Consider the following 22,147-nt stretch of genomic DNA (forward strand, 5'->3'; position numbering starts at 1 on the left):
ATACATTTATTTTGCGATTTTTCAAATTGCATCCACAAGTACTGCTTTTACTTTTTAATAAATGTCTCCAAGAAGGTCTCTTTCCTGATATGTGGAAAATTGCGCTTTTAAAACTGATTAAAAAACCAGATAAACCAGCATTAAATCCTAGATCTTATAGGCCTATTGCACTTTTGCCAAATCTTGGGAAGTTGCTAGAGCGTCTAATGACTCTGCGTGTTACTGATCTTCTTCAGTCGAAAAATATGGTGTCCTCTAATCAATACGGGTTCTGTGTAGGGAAGTCTTGTGAAGATGCACTTGTTGAATTTGCTCGCAGCATTGAGAATTCAACATCAAAGTACACGTTAGCTACCTTTGTTGATTTCGAGGGCGCATTTGATTCTCTATGGTGGCAGAGTGCTCTCGAACGGTTACGATCAGCTGGATGCTCTCAGCAACTGTACCACCTGTTCGCAAGCTATTTCAGTAATCGTCACATTTTAGTGAAATCTAAATTTCAGGAGGTGTCTAGAGAAGTCTCACGAGGATGTCCCCAGGGATCTATCTTAGGGCCTCTTATATGGAATATGGTATTACAGGATTGGATTTCCCATTGTTTCAGTAGCACTAAAATCATCGCTTATGCCGACAATCTCACTATCTTAATTCATGGTTCATCTAGATCTGCTATCGAAAGTAATGCCAATGATGTCTTACAAAATTTATTCCAATGGACAGTGGATAATAAATTGACAATAAGTTCGTCCAAGACTAAAATGATGATCTTTGGATCACATTTAAACCCTCAACGACCCCCTTTAGTGAAGATTAATAATAATCTTCCACAGGATTCCACTTGTCTCTGAAACTAAATTACTTGGGATTACAATCGACTCAAAGCTTAATTTTGTCTCTCATTTAAATAATGTAACAACAAAGATCAGAAGATTCACTGATGCTACTGTAAAAATTTCTCGTTCAGACTGGGGACTTTCTAGACGTACCATGAGAATTTATTATAATGCCGTATTCCTTCCTATGGCTACTTATGCGGCAGGTGTATGGTTTCACAGGCTTAGAACTGTTAAATTTCGATTGAAGTTGGCTACTATGCAACGCACAATATTATTATGTATGTTAAGAGCTTGTCGTACTGTTTCAACTTCTGCACTGCAGGTTCTTGCAGGTGTATTGCCATTGGACCTTCACGTAGCTTACAGAGGTCTTTGTTATAGGTTAAAAAACCAACTATCAACTGAATTTATGGGTTTGGTTCTGAATATTAATTCAGATATTAAGCAAGAACGTAATCGTTTGTGGAATGAAATGATAAATCTATGGCAGACACGCTGGGATACGTCATCTGTCGGATCTGTTACTAGGACTTTTTTCCCTGAGGTGACCTTTTGTGTAAAGCAGAAACCTGTCTGGTTCTCTTTGGACTTATATACATCCTTCCTCTTAACGGGACATGGATCTCTTAACGAAAAACTATGTCGTTTTGGTCTTTCTAGGACGGAAGCTTGTCAATGCGGGGAAAATGAAAATTGGAGCCACATTTTATTTGAATGTCCGCTGTATAATGACTTTAGAGATGTTCTTCGTTCGTCAGTTTCTACACTCTCTCATGGGCATGAAACTTTGCTGGTGGGAGACAAGAATTCTTATGTTGCTCTTCAGCAGTTTGCATCCGATGTTTTCACAAGAAGAAGAATTAGTTATACGTCTACGAATAATTCTACTCCTTTGTCTGGTGAAGCTACTCAATAGGGAGCAACATTCCCAATTTTTATTTATTTATTATTTTTTTTTAATTTAAATTTAAATTTAATTTAATTTTATTTTATTTTTTAATTTAATTTTATTTATTCATTTATTTTTTTTATTTATTTATTTACTTTTTATTTATTTGTTTATTATTATTATTATTTATTTATTTTTTATTTTTATTTTTTTTTTTTTAACACCACGGGAAATCCTTTTTTTTTTTTTTTTTCTCTCCTCTGGAGTGGGCCCCCAGAGGAATCTGGCCCATCTTTTGCCAACATCAGGTGGGTCAGAGTCTCGAATTGAGACAGTGCGAGCTCCATTGAGACTGGCCCACCTTCCTGTGGTGTGGACGAGTACCCAGAATCATCTGTCCAGGTGACTGATGATTCTGGGTAGCCAAGCGGTCAGACCCAACAACAGAACACACACATAATACACACAAACATACACTACTTATTTCTGGCCCTTCTACAGTGGTACTGTTCTTCGCAGAGATACGAGGCGGAGATGAACTGACGTTCTAGGTGCCGCCCATTACAAAAACACATGTCCACACACACATGTATGTTCAACATACAGATTGAACAGTGTGGGATTTGTGCCCATGGCACTTAAGGTAATAGTAGACCCAGGCTTGGCTGCTTGTGCCTGGGGGCAGGCAGCGGCTGCCTGGGTGTTGGCTGCTCCCTGGTGGCAAGATGGACATACACAAGCGATTAAAAGCTTGCTGAGTTTCTGCACCACCACAGACGTGCAAGGTGGAGATGGGCTAAGGCCTAGGAGCCACCCTTGATACAGGTAAAACACACACACACACACACACACACACACACACACACGTGTTCATATAATATAGTATATATATAGGTATAATGAGAATGATAATGCTAATGTATATAAAATTGTATATATATCTTCTCTGTAAGTTCTTGTATATAAAATGTAAAGAATTGTGTGTACAAATAAATGGAAAAAAAAAAATGGAATGTATGTTCAACATGATACTTGCTTCAAAACGATTATCAGTGACACGTGGCTAAAAAAAATTATCTTCACGCAACACTAGCTCGACAAGTACTGGCATGCACACACAGAGTCTGCTCAGTAGCTATCAGGGAGAGCGCCTGTAGCAGCTGTTATAGAAAATTCACGTGGTAAACAAAATCTTGTACCAGTCTGCAAATTAAATGATCACCCCTCGTATTAAGGGAGGCAGATAAGGAGGTAAATAAACCCTTAGCCATAATTATAAGAGCATCCCTGTATTCAGGGGAGATCACTATGGACTTGAGAAGTGCAAATGTATCCCCAATTCATAGAGGGGGATCAAAAGCAACATGAATAATTACAGACCTGTTAGCTTAACGTCTTTCGGGAAGCTAATGGAATCACTGGTAAAAGAGTAAGGCAGGACTACCTGGACAGACATGCAATTATACTGCAATCACAGCAGATCTGTTATAAGGGGTAATGGAAGTTCCACCAAAAGTTTTTAGTTTTAGTAGTTGCTCAGACTACTGAGCAGCATAACCAATCTGATAGGTTACTACAATGCAGTGACTAAGGAACTGGATGCAAAAAATAATTTTGACAGCATATACTTGGTTTTCAGAAAGGCATTAGCATTAGTAGAGGCATTTGATGCAAGAAAGCAAGCTTATGCAGCATCAGCCTAAAATAAATAAATAAATAAATAAATAAAAAATAACCACTTCCACTTAACCCCTCTGTTCATTCGAAATACCTGTCCAGCTGAGCCTTAAACTTATTTAGGCTATCAACTTCCACGACAAGGGATGGAAGTCTATTCCACCAAGCAACCACCCGCTGCCTAAAGGCAAATTTCCTCATGTCTATCCTACATCTGTCTTTTCTCAATTTGAATTTTTTTTTTTTTGCCCTCTCAGGTGATTATTCTGAGCAAGAGGAAGAATCCCATCAGCATTGAGCATACTCAAACCATTCAAGGCTTTATACACCTCTATCAGTATACTGTGTCTCCAGACATTGTATACAGTATTCTAGGTGTGGTCTGACCATTGCCTTATACAAGGGAATAATCACCTCCTTCTCCCTGCTAGAAAAATTCCTATATATCATCGACAATACACCATGAGCTACTCTTGCAGCCCATCTGCACTGCTCAGAAAACTTCATATCTGCCTGCACAACCCCCCCCCCCCAGGTCCCTTTCATTCTCTACCACTGTCAGTGTAGTACCACAGAGTTGATACGTTGCTGTTTCCCATATGTAGTACTTTACATTTGTCAATGTTAAACTTCATTTGCCACCTCTCAGCCCATCTGCTCAACCTTTCCAGATCCTGTTGCAATAGCATAGTGTCAGTAGTGTCCATGACAACCCTGCCAACCTTCCTATCATCTGCAAACTTGGACATTAAGCTTGATATACCATCATCAATATCATTTATAAATACAGAAAACAATAATGGACCCAATCCTGAACCCTGAAGGACTCCACTAATAACAGTCCATGATGAGCAGTGTCCATTGATTACCACTCTCTGTCTTCTCCCCCTCAACCACCCCTTTATCCATAGCAGCAATTTTCCTCCAATGCCACACTGCTCCAATTTGTGCAGCAGTCTTCCATGTACAACAGTATCAAAAGCCTTTCTAAGATCCAAGTATATAATATCAAAGTTATTCCCTGCATCCAGTTCTTTTGTGACTGCATCATAGTATCCAATCAAATTGGTCAGGCAAGACTTCCCCTTAACAAAACCATGCTGTGTCTGAGCTATGACTGAAGTCTTGTCTAGATGATCCTGCAGTGCTTCTTTAACCAGTGCCTCCATTAATTTTCCGGGAAGAGAAGTTAAACTAACAGGTCTATAATTATTTGTGTCGTCCTTTGATCCTCTTTTGTCAATTGGGGTCACATTTGCACTTCTCCAGTCCATGGGTACTTCCCCTGAGTCCAAGGAAGCTCTCATAATTATGGCTAAGGGTTTGCTTACTTCCTTTGCTGCCTCCTTTAATATAACTGGATAGATCCCATCCACCCCATGTGCCTTTCTTGTATTTATCTTCAATAATTTCTCCTCCACTTTACTCTCAGTTATTACAAGATTGTCCAGCCTACTGCCAGAGATGAATACACCTCTGGCATTCCCCTCGCTGAATAACTCCTCATGTGTGAATGTCGATGCAAAATATTCATTCAGTTTGTTAGCTACCTGAGCAGGATCATCAACAGTTGACCCATCAATATCAAGTGGACCAATCTGATTCATCCCCTTCCTTCTAGAGTTTACATAAGTAAAGAACTCTCTGTTTTTCTTTGCATCCCTTGCCAAAGATTTCTCGTAATCTGCCTTCGCCTGCCTAACCTCCTTTGTAACTGGTTACAGATCAACTTGTATCTATCATAGGCTTCTGTGTCACGTGTTAATTTGTATGTATCCCCATGCATTTTTCTTCTCTGCCATATGTCTCATTAGTTCATCTGACATCCACTTAGGCCTAAACCTTGAACAATATTTCTTAGTTGGTATGTAAAGCCTAGTAGCTTCCAAGAAGTTCCTTGAATGCTTCCCATTTTGAATTTGCTGTTGGTAACATCATCAGTTGGTCCCACTGTATAGAATTTAAATACTGTCTCAGTCCATCGTAGTCACCTTTACGAAAGCAATAACCCTTCCCTTTACCCCTAATGTTAGTTACCTCTTTGAGTAAATCCCACTTCAGCACACTGTGATCACTGCCACCTAGTGGTTCATTTACCGGCAGATTCTTAATGCATGAAGAATCACTACTGATAATCAAATCAAGAGTATTACTCCCTCTAGTTGCCTCCCGAACATGCTGAGGTAGAAAACAATCATCCAATAAATCCACAAAAGCCTTGCTAGTGTGTGAGTGACCAGCCCCCAAATTCCAGTCAATATCTGGGAAATTAAAATCCCCCATTATAGGACTCTCTGATTTACTGGCATACTCATTTCCCTTTACAGTTTTTTTATTATACTCATCAGAGTCATTAGACCTATAGCACACTCCTACTCTGAATTTTGATCTCTCAGTGCTTATGTCACACCAAACTGACTCGACACTGCACTGTCCAGCAATGCCGACTGGCTTCACTTCCTTGGATTTTATGTATTTCTTAACTAATAGCATAACCCCTCCTCCCTTTCTACCCTGTCTATCCTTTCTGTAGACATTGTACTCTCCAAATTCCAGTTCTGCATTCTTTATATCTGTGTGACACCACGTCTCTGAAATCCCCACAATATCTGCCTTTGATGTTTTGAGCAACACCTCAAATTCATCAAATTTATTTACTAAACTCCTAGCATTGGTGTACACCAAGTATACATGCACCTGTTCTTTTTCTTAGCTACCCTAACACAACCTATGTGTTTATTTGTACCCCAATGATTCCCAGCAGTCTCTGAACTCTAGAAGGAAGGGGATGAATCAGATTGGTCCACTTGAGATCGATGGGTCAACTGTTGATGACCCTGCTCGGGTAGCTAACAAACTAAATGAATATTTTGCATCGACATTCACACATGAGGAGTTATTCAGCGAGGGGAATGCCAGAGGTGTATTCAAATCTAGCAGTAAGCTAGAGAATCTTGTAATAACTGAGAGCAAAGTGGAGGAGAAATTGTTGAAGATAAACACAAGAAAGGCACCTGGGGTGGATGGGATCTATCCAGTTATATTAAAGGAGGCAGCAAAGGAGGTAAGCAAACCCTTAGCCATAATTATGAGAGCTTCCTTGGACTCAGGGGAGGTACCCATTGACTGGAGATGTGCAAATGTGACCCCAATTCACAAAGGGGGATCAAAGGCTGACACAAGTAATTATAGACCTGTGAGTTTAACTTCTGTTCCCGGAAAATTAATGGAGGCACTGGTGAAAGAAGCACTGCAGGATCATCTAGACAAGACTTCAGTTATAGCTAGGACACAGCATGGTTTTGTTAAGGGGAAGTCTTGCCTGACCAATTTGATTGGATACTATGATGCAGTCACAAAAGAACTGGATGCAGGGAATAACTTTGATATTATATACTTGGATCTTAGAAAGGCTTTTGATACTGTTGCACATGGAAGACTGCTGCACAAATTGGAGCAGTGTGGCATTGGAGGCAAGTTGCTGCTATGGATAAAGGGGTGGTTGAGGGGGAGAAGACAGAGAGTGGTAATCAATGGACACTGCTCATCGTGGACTAATGTTATTAGTGGAGTCCCTCAGGGTTCAGTATTGGGGCCTTTATTGTTTTCTGTATTTATAAATGATATTGATGATGGTATATCAGGCTTAATGTCCAAGTTTGCAGACGATACGAAGGTTGGCAGGGTTGTCAAGGACACTACTGACACTATGCTGCTGCAACAGGATTTGGAAAGGTTGAGCAGATGGGCTTCGAGGTGGCAAATGAAGTTTAACATTGACAAATGTAAAGTACTACATATGGGAAACAGCAACCCCAGAGCAGCGTATCAACTCTGTGGTACTACACTGACAGTGGTAGAGAATGAAAGGGACCTGGGGGTGGTGGTGCAGGCAGATATGAAGTTCTCTGAGCAGTGCAGACGAGCTGCAAGAGTAGCTCATGGTGTATTGTCAATGATATATAGGAATTTTTCTAGCAGGGATAAGGAGGTGATTATTCCCTTGTATAAGGCAATGGTCAGGCCACACCTAGAGTACTGTATACAGGCCTGGAGGCCTCATTTCAGGAAGGATGTAGAGCTGCTGGAACGAGTACAGAGAAGGGCAACTAGATTGGTGAATGGGACAAAGGGGTTCTCTTACGAAGAAAGGCTTAAGTTTTGCAAATTACAGTGTCTGGAAACTAGGCACCAGCGGGGTGATCTGATAGAGGTGTACAAAGCCTTGAATGGTTTGAGCATGCTCAATGCTGATGGGATTCTTCCTCTAGCTCAGAAAAATCACCTGAGAGGGCATAATTTCAAATTGAGGAAAGACAGATGTAGGATAGATGTGCGGAAATTTGCCTTTAGCCAGCGGGTGGTTGGTGGGTGGAACAGACTTCCATCCCTTGTCGTGGAAGTTGATAGTCTAAATATGTTTAAGGCTCAGCTGGACAGGTATTTCGAACGAACAGAGGGGTGAAGTGGAAGTGGTTATTTTTATTTATTTATGTTACTTTTTTTTTTCTTTTTTTTTTTTTGGCTGATGCTGCATAAGCTTGCTTTCTTGCATCAAATGCCTCTACTAATGCTAATGCTAACTATCCTGCATCTTATTTTCCAGGCTGCGGCTCATTCCAATAGAAGCAGTGCAAGAATCTCTTTCACCTCTGCCAGTGGCTACTGTTAATCTATTAGTCCTTGTATCCCCCCCCCAATCTAGCAGTTTTCCGACCCACCTAACATTGCCTCGATAGCATCAGCAAACATTCTTGCACCCTTTCTATTTAAGTGTATCCCATCCCTGTAGAAGCAGTCTCTCCTGTTAACAAGTACAGACCAGGCTGAAAAAAAATTCTACCCCTTGAGCCTTGCACAATCCTTCCAGGGCCGAATTGATTGACAGGGCTCTCATCATATACTCCCTCCTATCGTGTCTGGGCAGAATTGCAGACACTTTCAAATTCAACCCTAATTCACGGCTTTTTTTCAACAGTGACCTGTACTTGTTAATTCCGCCGGTCTCCTACTCTTAATATCATTAGTGCCAACGTGTACAACTATATCACCTTTTATGCCCTTAAAAGATGATATCCGTTCTACAACGTCATCAACCTTTGCCCCTGACAGACACACCCTGGTCCTGTTCCACCTATCCTTTTTACAAAGCATGTTTCCCATTTCCCTGACAATAGAGTCACCAACAACTAGTTCCTTTGGGACCAGCGCATTCTGCCTTGGGGGCTGCCGCTGTGTTGCGTGATGACCAAGTGCAAGCTCTGGCATTGGTGTGGGCAGCTGAGAGCTTGATGGGCCCCTCACTTTTAATCCTTCGAGGGCATCCACCCTGTCCTTCAAGCTCTCATATAGGCCCATAACAATGCTGAGTTGTCGCCTGATTTCCTTACACTCCTTGCATCGCGCACACACAAAGACATCCTCCATGGCAGTATCATGTCCCGTACCTGACTGCTCCACAAACATCAAGCAATTAGTGCATTTTAATAGGCTGTGATTCAGAGGGCAACGGCCCCCCTCAGTTCTCCCCTGAGCCACAGCACTCCCATTAGCTTGAGCCTTTTGCTTTGCTGCTCTGGTCAGTCATGATTTCGATTTAATTTCAATAAAATTTCAATTTCAGTACAAAATTAAAACCATAAACTTATATCTCAACACAGTTATAACTCTATATTTATGTTTCAGTATCGAGTGTTATCTACGAAATCCCTTTATATAACTTCCGTATCAAGTTAAGTATTAATAATTTAATTTTTACTAATTATTTATGTTACGTAACCCAAGTCATTATATGTATAGTTAAAAGTACAATTTAATTGACAATGAAGTTCAACAAGATTAATTATCTGATTAATTGACAATATTATGTACTATACTCTTCTATATTAAGCTTATGCTATCTATTTCAAGATATTTTGTATCGCGTAACAATGGCGGCTATTTACGAACGGTAAATGCGTGGATTTGATACCCTTTCCGATACTAAGTAATACCTACAAAATCTCTATCTGAGTTACTTTAATCTAAGTATCGTAAATAAGAATATAAAACTACTCTAGAAAATAAGTTAATATGCCAATTTAAGCTAATAAATCAGAAAAAACTTCTCTGTTCCAGGAGTGGCAAAAATGTACATCCGCACAAGCTTTTGACACTGTTGCACATAAATGACCGCTGTACAAACTGCAGCAATATGGAATTAAGGGCAAGTTACTGCTATGGATAAAGGGATGATTAAGTGGAAGGAGTCAGAGTGGCTATCAATGGGCACTACTCTTCATGAACTAATGATATTAGTGGGGTTCCCCAAGGTTTGGGCTCATTGCTGTTTCAATATTTCTCAATGATATTGATGAAGTTATATCATCCTTAAAGTCTAAGTTTTCAGATGACAAAGGTTGGGAGAGCGTGGTTAATGATAGTCATCAAGGTGAGCTACTGCAACAAGATCCAGGAATATTGGTTCAATGGGCTGGAAAATGGCAGTTGAAGTTTAACATTGACAAATGCAAGGTACTACATATGGGTAGTAGTGACTCCAGAATAACTTATCAGCTCTATGATACTATACTCAGGTAGTGGAGAATGGAAACAGACGTGGGGTAACTATGCAGTCAGACATGAAATTCTCTGAGCAGTGCAGAGATGTTGCTAGGACAGCTCATGGAGTTTTTTCAATGATATACATAAACTTTGCCAGCAGGGATAAGGAGATGATTATCCCTTTGTAAAAAGCCAGGGTTAGGCTGCACTTGAATACTGTATACAGGCCTGGAGGCCTCACTTTAGGAAGCATGTAGACCTGCTGGAATGGGTGTAGAGAACAGCAACCAAACCGGTGAAGGGAACAAAAGGGTGCTTTATCTAGAAAGGCTTCAGTTCTGCAAATTGCAGCATCTGGAGACTAAGCACCTGCAAAGAAATTTGATTAGGGTGTTTAAGGCATTGAATGGATAAAGTAAGCTAAATGTTAATGGCATTCTTCCTCTTGCCGAGACTACACACATAAGGGGGCATAAATTCAAGCTGAGGAAGGATGGCTGCAGGATAGATGTGCAGAGGTTTGCCTTCAAGCAGAGGGTAGTCGATTGTTGGAACAAGCTTCAATGTGTTCTGAAAGTGGGTCCAATACATTCAAGAGAGAACTAGACAAATCCTTGGAGGTATAGATACTGTGTAGAGTTTTTTCTTTTTTGTTGTTGTTGATGCTATATAAGCTTGCTTTCTTGCATCATTTTCCAATACTACAACTACTATAAATTAAACATTTCCAGTTATTGGAATATCACTAGAACGTGATCATAACTATGAGCTTCTCTCTCTGTTACTACCTGTTATGAATTCCTAATAAGATGGGTGGTAGTGACTCCTGTAATCATGATTCCTCTTGCTTTTTGAAGGAACACAACACTAATACAACATTTGAAATACAATGTATTCAAAACTAGATTACTACTTATGGGAGCTTAAAGTCATAAATAACATGTACAAATTTAAGATTTTGACAATAAACAAGTGATTTTTGGAATGAATTTAAAGCCTTACATTTCAAGTTAATCCTTTAGCTCTTCAACTGTGGCAGAGAGAACTGCAATAAGAGGCTTAAAGAAATTGCTACCTGATACCACATGCTTCTCACTACTGCATTAAACCACCTTTACCTTCATCCTTCATTTCAAGGATGGTCAAACTCTCTCGCCAGTGATCTCCAAATTTTTATGGATAAGACTGAAAGCATTTGCACACCTTTGAAATCATAATACCGATTAGCAGCTTATCTTAGCAGTCTAGCAAACTGCGATTAGCAGTTTATCAAACTATCAAATTTTTACCTTTTCTCTTTTTGAATCTAACAAAATAGAATCACCTGCAGCAATATTATATCCAGCTGGAAACAGCTCTGAATGCAGGCTACAATATTATATCCAGCTGGAGACAGGTCTGAATGTATGCTACAATATTTGCATTAGCATTAGTAGAGGCACATGATGCAAGAAAGCAAGCTTATACAGCATCAGCCAAAAATAAAAAAAATAAAAAAAACCCATTCCCATTTCACCAATCCATTCATTTTAAATATTTGTCTAGTTCTACCTTGAATTTATTTACAGATGGAAGTTTGTTCCAGCATCAACTACCTGCTAGCTAAAGGCAAGCTTCTGCACATCTATTCTACAACTGTCTTTCCTCAGTTTGAATCTGAGCAAGACTTCTATCAGCATTCAGCCTGCTCAATAAATTCAAGGAGTTTTAAACTCAATCAGATTGCCTTGAAAATGCCTAGTCTACAGAAGCTGCAATTTGCAGAACTTAAGCCTTTCTTCATAAGAGCACCCCTTCATCCGCCTCGCAAATCTTGTTGCCCTTCTCTGTACTCTCTCAAGCAGGGTTTTTTTTTTTTTTTTTTTTTTGTAGTTGTTGGCGCATCGGCTTCTGTGGCCATAATGCACCTCCCAAGGTTTTTGCAGTACTTTGATCCAAGGCGGGATTCGAACCCGCAACCTTTGGGTTGCTAGGCAGGCACTTTACCCACCCGGCTAGCCCGGTCGGCTCAAACAGTTCTACATCTTTCCTAAAATGAGGCCTCCAGACCTGTAGGCAGTACTCAAGGTGTGGCCTGACCAATTCCTTATTCAACTGGATAATCACCTCCTTATCCCTGCTCGCAAAATTCCTGTATATCACTGACAAGACCCCATGACCTACTCTGGCAGCCTGTCTGCACTGCTCAGAAAACTTAGTATCTGACTGCACAATTAGCCCCCAGGTCTCTTTCATTCTCCACTATCCTAAGTGTAACACCACATAGTTGGTACATTTCTCTGGTGTTATTACTGCTACCCATATGCAGTACTTTGCATTTGTCTACATATGGGTAGCAGTAAACCTCAGAGAAATGTACCATATTATACTAGCTGGAGATAGCTCTGAATGCATGCTACACTCAGTGCAAAAGAAATTAGACCTTAACTTCCAGGGAAATCACCTCTCAGGTAAGGTCTAATTGTCCAACACATCACAGCCACCATTCTCTTTTCCCCATCTTCAGTTCAAATGCAGTATAGCTAAAACAAAAAAAATAAAATTTACAAAATATTCCAATATACTACACCATGATGCATTATCACAGCTATGATGCATTATCCAAATTTTGACTTTCAAAAATCAGATTACAAAAGGGGAATTTTTTTTTTTTTTTTTTTTTTTGGCCAAAACAGGAACAACAGATTTTTTGGAAAAATTTGTTTTTAAAATTCACACTGCACCATGAATTAAATTTCACAGACAAAAAAAAAAAAAAAAAAAAAAAATTTACATTAAAATACCATCACAGCATTGCTGGAGTAGCATGCTTTTAAACATTAGATACATAATATTTTTCTAGTCTACTGATTTCTGTTTGGATTGTCTGGTGAACTGTAATGTTGATTCAAAAATTTTGTTTATAACAGTGGCACTGCCCTTTGGATTGGGATGTCAAGAACTTTTCCAAAACTACACTACATAGAGATCTAATTTCAGTTTTTACCTTACTGAATATTCTCTGACACTCAGCACTGCTACAGGTAGTATTAAAATGCCAAGAATGACCTGAGGCGGGGTGTGTGTGTTTCTTTTTTTTTTTTGCAAAATCAATTTGCTTCAATTTATGGTTCAAAAACCTTGCACTCATAAAACCAAATTTATTCATAACGCCATACAGCTTTTGCTATGCTTGTATTAAATATCTGAAGCTGTAACACTTCATTAGATTGTATCAGCTTACAAATCACTTGGATGATACATGTAAACTTACACTAATGCTCTTCCCCCATAATTGATTGAATTATTATCTGCCACTTAGCACAGCTATGAGAAATTATCAAAATGCCAAGAATAATTTGTTATATTTCACATAGCACTTTTTTGTACACTTATCAGTTCCCCACAGGTCACCATCCATCAATTCTTTCTTCTTTAGTAATAGCATCTATTAGTATTAGCAGTGTATTACCAAAGTATTACCTAGCTACGGACAGCTGCCTGGGAATGCAGACAACCCGAATTTGGGTCTATTTTAATTTCTTAATTATAATAAAATGGTTATTTCTTAATATAATACTTTAATTATACAAAAAAAAAAAAAGGAATATTGGCTTATTTAATATAACAGTAAATTTTTTTCAACTGTTAAAAGAAATAAATTTTTGCCTATTTTAATTATTTAAACCTGGTTTTAATGCAAAAACACCCCACAATAATACATATTCACATTTAAGAGTTTGCTTTGCTCTGAATGTGACATCATATCACCTAGAGATGGAACATACATGAGCGTTAACTACATTACAAGTTGCAACCAGTACTAGAACACAGTACTGTCAGTTGACAAGTGGAACATAATTCGGTGCCTTGGCAACTGGACCAAACCATTTTGAAGAAAGAAGCATCTGACTGAGCAGTACATATGACATATACTAGTATTATCATTGTAGTAGAATTTAAGGAGCAACTAAGACCATATTGTTCCACATATACTGTCTGTAAATTGAGCATGTTCTGTGATTGACTTTGTTTTGCTGGACAAAAAACTCGAGTTTCTGGGAGAAAAAACCATGCTATTCTCACCTGAGACCAACTAAATATCTGAAGCTGTAACGCTTCATTAGATTGTATTAGCATACAAATCATCTGGATGATACATGAGCCTGGGAGAAAAAACCATGCTACCCTCATCACCTGAGACCAACTAACTCTAAAAGTTAGTTTAATTCTAACTAGAAGTCAACCTACAAGAAGAGCTGTTCGAACTAGAGGTTTAGCGGAAATATCAATTAAACTGGTTAGAAAAGAACGTACATTGCTATCACACTTGGAAGATAAAAAATCAGTGAATAGGAAAACAGTTGATGAAGTAGATGATTTTGATGTATGCATTATTCGTTGCACTTTTTAAGAATTTTAGTGCTGAAAGACAGTGTCGATAGATCTTTAAATAAATTGTTGCCAGTAATAAAGCAGAAATTTGATTTTCCATTCTGGAAAATCAAATGCACCACATCATTGCTTTCAACAAAATAAGTCTCCGAACTCTTCGTTACGGAAGCAAGGTATTAAATTCTATACAGTGGGACAAACTGATTTTTTTTTTTTTTTTTTGATTTGGTAGTTGTTGGCGCATCGGCTTCTGTGGCCATATTGCACCTCCCAAGGTTTTTGCAGTACTTTTGATCCAAGCCTGAGGCGGGAATCGAACCCGCGACCTTTGGGTTGCCGGGCAGGTACTTTACCCACTCGGCTAGCCCGGTCGGCTCGACAAACTGATGAAGTTAACAACAGCAAATTCAAAATGGGGAGCTTTCAAAGAATTAATCTTGGAAGCTACTAAGCTTTTCATAACACTAAGAAATATTGTTCAAGGTTTAGGCCTAAATGGATGTCAGATGAATTAATGACATATGTGGCAGAGAAGAAAAATGCTTGCATTACATATAAATTAATAGGTGACACAGAAGCCTATGGTAGATATAAGCTGGTATGTAATCAAGTCACAGAGAATGTTAGGCAGGCAAAGGCAAATTACAAGAAAACTTTGGCAAAGGAAGCAAAGAATTCTTTGCTGTTTTTCTGTTGACCAGATGGGCTGAGAGGTGGCAACTGAAGTATAACATTGACAAATGTAAAGTACTTCATATGGGTAACAGTAAGCTAAGAGTAACATATCAACTGTGTGGTACTACACTAAGGGTGGTAGAGAATGAAAAGGACCTGGGGATAATTGTAGAGTTTACTTATATAAATTCTAGAAGGAAGGGGATGAATCAGATTGGCCCACTTGATATTGATGGTTCAACGCTTGATGATCCTGCTCAGGTAGCTAGCAAACTGAATGCATATTTTGCAACTACATGTATACACGAGGGTTATTCAGTGAGGGGAATGCCAAAGGTTTATTAAACTCTGGCAGTCAGCTAATTGATTTTGTAATAACTGAGAGCAAAGGGGAGCAGCAGAAACTGTTGAAGATAAACATAAGAAAGGCACTTGGGATGGATGGGATCTATTCAGTTATATTAAAGGAGGCAGCAAAGATAGTAAATAAACCCTTAGCCACAATTATGAGAGCCCGTTTGGACTCAGGGAAGGTAGCCATAGACTGGAGATGTGCAAATGTCTATTGCACATCTCCAATCTAAAGGAGGATCAAAGGGCGACAAGTATTTACAGACCTGTTAGATTAACTTCTGTTCCGAGGAAATTAATGGAGGCACTGGTTAAAGAAGCACTGCAGGATCATCTAGACAAGACTTCAGTCATAGCTCAGACACAGCATGGGTTTGTTAAGGGGAAGCCTTGTCTAACCAATTTTATTGGATACTATGATGTGGTAACAAAGGAACTGGATGCAAAGAATAATTAGAATCTTATAAAGGCTTTTGATACTGTTGAACATGGAAGACTGCTGCACAAATTGGAGCAGTGTGGCATTGGAGGCAATTTGCTGCTATAGATAAAGGGAAGGTTGAGTAGGAGAAGACAGAGTGGTAATCAATGGACACTGCTCTTCATGGTCTAGTGTTATTAGTGGAGTCCCCAAGGGTTCAGTGTTGGGTCCATTTTTGTTGTTTTCTGCATTTATTAATGATACTGATGATGGTATATCAGGCTTAATGTCTAAGTTTGCAAACGATATGAAGGTTGGGAGGGTTGTTAATGACACTAATGATAGTATGCTACTGCAACAGGGTCTAGAAAAGTTGAGGAGATGGGCTGAGAGGTGGCAACTGAAGTTTAACATTGACAAATATAAAGTATTGCATATGGAAAGGAGTAGCACGAGAGTAACGTATCAACTGTGTGGTACTACACTGATGGTTGTAGAGAACAAAAAGGACCTGGGGTAATTGTGCAGGCAGATATGAAGTTTTCTGAGCAGTGCAGATGGTCTGCAAGAGTAGCTCATGTCTTTTGAATGATATACAGGAATTTTTCTAGCAGAGATAAGGAGGTGATTATCCACTTGTATAAGGCAATGGTCAGGCCACATCTTGAGTACTGCATACAGGTCTGGAGGCCTCATTTTAAGAAGGACGTAAAGCTGCTGGAACGAGTACAGAGAAGAGCAACAAGATTACTGAATGGAACAAAGGGTTGCTCTTATGAAGAAAGACTTAAGTTTTGCAAATTACAGTGTCTGGAGACTAGGAACCTGTGAGGCGACCTGATTGAGGTGTATAAAGCCTTGAATGGTTTGAACATGATCAATGCTGAAGGGATTGTTCTTCTTGCTCAGAATAATCACCTGAGAGGGCATAAATTCAAATTGAGGAAAGACAGTTGTGGGATTGATGTGCAGAAGTTTTGTCTTTAGCCAGCGGGTGGTTGATTGCTGGAACAAGCTTCCATCTGCCATTGTGGAAGTTGATACTTACATGGATTCAAGGCAGAACTAGACAGTAGCAAGTGGATGGGTGAAACAAGAAGCATGTTTTTTTTTAGCTGATGCTGTATAAGCTTGCTTTCTTGCATCATATGCCTGTACTGATACTAATTTCGAGCGGACGGGAGGGTGTGTATCTGGAGGAAGCAGCACAAAGCTATGCACCCGTCATGTCAACAAAGAATTGTTTGGGCAGGTGGATGGTCGGTAATTGTGTAGGGCCTGTTTTTTTTTTTTTTTTGTTTGTTGTTGACGTATTGGCTTTATGGCCATAATGCACCTCCCAAACTTTTTGCATTTTACTTTGATCCAAGCCCAAGGCAGAATTCAAACCCGCGACCTTTTGGGTTGCCAGGCAAGCACTTTACCCACCTGGCTATCCTGGTCAGCTGGAGCCTGTTAAACTGGCACACATTGGGACCTCTGGTACATCTAGATGCATCTCTGAATGGTATAGGTTACATGTTCATCCTTGCAGACCATCTGCATCCTTCATGATCATCATGCACCCACCGGACAATTGACTCTTCCAGCAGGACAATGTGTCTCCTTGCAGAGCTGTGGTGACTAGAACATGGTTCGAAGAGCATTCTGCAGATTTTACCACAATGGAATAGCCTCCCCGTTCATCGGACATGAACCATGTGGAGCATCTTTGGGATGCTGTGGAAAGGTCCATTCAAGCTTTGGATCCTCCACCCAAGAATGCAATGGAATTATCGGCAAGCATGGATGGAAATACCTGAGGAATGCTTTCGTGAACTAGTGGACTCAATGCCTTGCCATGTGACTGCCCTTACCTGGGAAAAAGGTGGGCCTACCCATTACTAGGTAGGCATCCCATGATTTCTGTCCACTCTGTGTACATATGATAATGAATTTAAACTCAGCAAGACATCTGATGGGAATATTAGAAAAAAGTCATGGTAAAACTGATTGGTGCATTAGGGCACAAATTTAAGAAAATTCAAATTGAACTTATTCCATTCAATTTTATGCATTTAAATATAATTTTTTTACAATTTAAAAATTAAATCTATGAATGTACACATTTTAACATTACCCATTACACTGATTTTGAAAGTACATACTTGTGGAGACTCTTTCTAACATTCCAAAATTTCTAATCTGAATGAAATTTTGTCATGGCACCACGGTAGCCTAGGTGAATTTATTATTTTGCTTCAAAGCTTTTTTTTCGTTCATTCTCAAATACCCTAGCTACAAAAGAGACAAGACAGTTCCAGCAAGTATGTGTACTTTACAGCACAGCTGCCCTTAATGTTTATTTTCAAACTTAATGCAGTGTAGTTTTAAAACATTATATATCATCCATTCATCATGCTCTGCCATGATATTTTATATTAATGTATGAAAAAATAAAGATAACATTACTGATACCCAAATACTTACTGTAACCAAATGCTGCAACCTCAGCATCATCAAGATCTACACCATAACTATTGAGTTGGTTCCAGTAATCCTCTTCCATTGGATTCCAGTTAATTAAATTTGGTTCTTCTGATTCTATATAGAAGTAATGCTGTTATAACTGCACAAAGTATAACAGAGGTGATTCTAATGCACAATACAGCTTATAAAAGTTATTAATTATTAATATTAACAAGTTATTTTAGCTCTGCAAAGTACCTTGAACTAAAGAGAGAGAGAGAGAGAGAGAGAATGCATATATTTATTAAAATATGCTAAAAATAAATAATCTTCGCTAAGACAGCAAATAGAAATCAAGTTATACGTTAAATACCAATGCCCAAATATGCCGCTCTATTTGACAGATCATGCACACAAATCAGCATTCAAATGGCAGCAGTTCAGCACCATGGTAGCCATGTTTGTTTACACCAGATGCATGAATCAGGGTTTGTGGCTGCAATCAAGTTCTTACACTTCTTAAGAGTTTTAATCTCTCTCTCTCTCTCTCTCTATATATATATATATATATATATATATATATATTTTTTTTTTTTTTTTTTTTTTTCATATTATAACCAGTATAATCCCTTTACAGGGTACAGTACTGTGTTAAATAGGGATACCTAAGGAAGCTGTTCAAACATTTAGAGAAATTGGGATCATAAACTCCATAAATACATTCAATTTGAAGCAGTTAATTATAAATGCTTTATTACTTCTGAATGAAATACCATAGCATCAGTTTACCTAAATCGCTTAAATTTCGCAGGTAGTTTAGCAGATGATTGCTCACCTAGTTGCAATTGGTTCTTGGAAAATCTATATGACTGCTTTATACATAAGTTTAAGGGATGCCATTGCAGGGATCATTATTCTTGAGTGGTCATTACTACAGATTCATGTGCCATAAAAAAATTCTCAAGTCACTGTTTGCTAGTGGTGATACTACTATTTGATTTTTCCTTAATGGACTGCAATACTTATTGTATGCATTACATTTTTGAACAAAAAATTAATTTTGCCAAAAATAAAAAAATAAAAATGTTATAGACAAAATATGAAGATGAAACAATTAGTCTCATTTCATAGTAGCAGTAGTAATAGCAAATGATGCAAGAAAGCAAGCTTTCTTGCATATCAGACAAAAAAAAAAAAAAAAAAAAAAGTTCACCCATCCGTACCCAACAGGAATTTGTCTATGAATGTATTCAACCTATCCACTTTCACAACACATGGAAGCCTGTTCCAACAATCTCAATTCCAACAACAACTCGCTGGCTGAATGCAAACTTCTACACATCTATCCTGAAACCATCCTTCTTCAACTTTAATCTATGTCCTCTCATGTGTGTAGCTCAGCAAGTAGAAGCATACCATTAATATTCAGCTTACTCAATCCATTCAAGGTTTTAAACACCTCAATCAGATCTTCACACGGATTCCTAGTTTCAAGAAACTGCAACCTTTCTAAGTAACAGCACCCTTTTGTTCCCTTCACATCTCATTGCCATTTTCTGTACCCCTTCAAGCAGATCTACATCCTTCCTAAAGTAACACCTCCAGGCCTGTAAACAGTAATCAAGATGTGGCCTAACCATGGCCTTATACAAAAGGATACTCACCTCCTTATCCCTGCTAGCAAAGTTTCTGTATATCATTGAAAAAAGCCCCATAAGTTGTCCTGGTAGCATCTCTGCACTGCTCAGAGAATTTGATGTCTGACTGCACAATTACCACCATGTCTTTTACATCCTCAACAATCCTGAGTGTAGTACCACACAGTTGGTACATTACTCTGGGGTTACTGCTATCCATATGCAGTACTTTGCATTTATCACTGTTAAACTTCAGTTACAATTTCTCAGCCCATCTGCATAACTTTCCTAGATCCAGTTGCAGTAGCATAGTTATTAACCAACCTGCCAACCTCTTTGAATCATCTGTAAACTTAGACATTAAGCCAGATATACCTTCATCAATATCATTCATAAACATTGAAAACAACAATGGACACAGCACTAACCCATGGGGAACTCAACTAATAACACTAGTCCACGAAGAACAGTGGCCAATAATAACCACTCTTATCTTCTTCCACTTAACCATCCCTTTATACATAGCAGTAACTTGCCCTTAATGCCATATTGCTTCAGTTTGTACAGCAGTCATTTATCTGCAAGTGTCAAATGTTTTCCTGAAATTCAAGTATATGATGTCAAAATTATTTTTTGCATCTATTTCCTTAGTCACTGCATTACAGTAACCTATCAGATTGATTAGAAGACCACCCCTTGACAAATCCATGCTGTGATTGCAATATAATTGTCCAAATAGTCCTGTCCAAATAGTCCTGCATTACTTATTTAACCAGTGATTCCATTATTTTCCCTGGAACAGATGTTAAACTGACAGGTCTATAACTACTCATGTCATCTTTTGATCTCCCTCCTTTATGAATTTGGGATATACAGGCATACCTCGAATAACGAATAGGATGCGTTCCGCGAAATTACTTCGTTAAGGGAAACTTCGTTTTCAGAGGTAAAAATACTATGGCCGGAATAGGGATACGTTCCTACATAAAGAAAAGCTTTTTTCTTTTTCGAACAAAGAAAGGTTTTATTAAATAAACAGTCAACTTACATACAAAGTGAAATCACATTTTAAAATATGAGTCTAAAGTTGATTGCTTATGCTTTTTTTCTCTTTCATTTAACAATTGCCTAGAGGAGTTATTGCATTTAACACTGATCGCTTAACAATAAAACTTCTTCCTAAATCAGGATCATTTTCACTAAAAAAATTTAAAACGTTTTCAATGTCATTTAAGCACATTTTTAAATCTTTGTTTAACACTTTTTCGGCAGGAACTTCTTTAACTTCGTCTTCATTATCTTTGTCTTCGTTGCTAACAAGGTTTTCTAAATCTTCCACTGAAAAACCATCATCTTCTGCATTCAATAAATTTCTAACATCCTCTTCATCGACATTTTCGAAACCTATTGATTGAGCCATCTGGATAACTTCATTTCTAATTTCTTGGATGTTATTTTCTTCTTCTAGTACAACTTCTGGCCATATTTTGCGCCAAACTCCATTTAAGCATTTCTTAGTGACTTCTTTCCAAGAACTATCAATGTTTTCAATTGCGTTTTTAATGGTGTAGTTTTTCCAAAAAGTTAACTGTCATTTCCTCTTTATCCTCTAGTTCAGTTAAATTGCTTAATGTTCGACGCAGATAATAAGCTTTAAATGATGCTATTATTCCCTGATCCAATGGTTGAATAAGGGAAGTTGTGTTTGCTGGAAGAAACACAACTTTGACAGGAATGCATGTGTCCAACGTGTTAAGATCAGTAGGATGTCCCGGAGCATTGTCTAACAACAAAAGAGCTTTTTCTTCAAAGTTGTTTTTTTGACAATACCGTTTTACTTCAGGACAAAAGTGGTTAACAAACCAATCAGTAAATAACTCCTTGGTAACCCACGCTTTTCTATTTGCTTTCCATATTACAGGTAAATTCATTTTTATGTTACCTTTTAACGCCCTCGGATTTTCTGAATGGTAAACTAATAACAATTTTAATTTATAATCGCCTGAGGCATTTGATCCAAAGAGTAACGTTAAACGGTCTTTGGCTGCATTGAACCCAGCAGCTGATTTTTCTTCAATAGAAATGAAGCTTTTTGTTGGTAGCCGTTTCCAGAACAAACCGCTTTCGTCAACACTGAACACCAAATTTGGTGGAAAATTTTCACGTTCAATTATTTCCTTTAGTTTTTCTGGAAACTTATTTGCAGCTTCTGTTAATTTTACACTATGAATCCTGGCCCGTTTTTTAAATTTCTCGAACCAACCACGAGAAGCCCCAAAGGTTTCCGTAATTTCTT

General features: G+C 38.5%; 1 protein-coding gene across 1 annotated transcript in view; it reads right to left on the reverse strand.

Moving 5' to 3' along the window:
- LOC150083915 (uncharacterized) overlaps positions 1–22,147 on the reverse strand; it is a 352,627-nt gene that overhangs the window by 97,464 nt on the left and 233,016 nt on the right. Inside the window, exon 11 of the mRNA XM_090375828.1 lies at positions 18,236–18,349. Coding sequence (XP_090231954.1) covers positions 18,236–18,349 — 114 coding nt within the window. The remainder of the gene's footprint in view (positions 1–18,235; positions 18,350–22,147) is intronic.

This window comes from Mastigoproctus giganteus, chromosome 6 (assembly GCF_048544385.1).
Source record: "Mastigoproctus giganteus isolate SK-2022 chromosome 6, ASM4854438v1, whole genome shotgun sequence".
In the NCBI taxonomy this organism is placed as follows: domain Eukaryota; kingdom Metazoa; phylum Arthropoda; class Arachnida; order Uropygi; family Thelyphonidae; genus Mastigoproctus; species Mastigoproctus giganteus.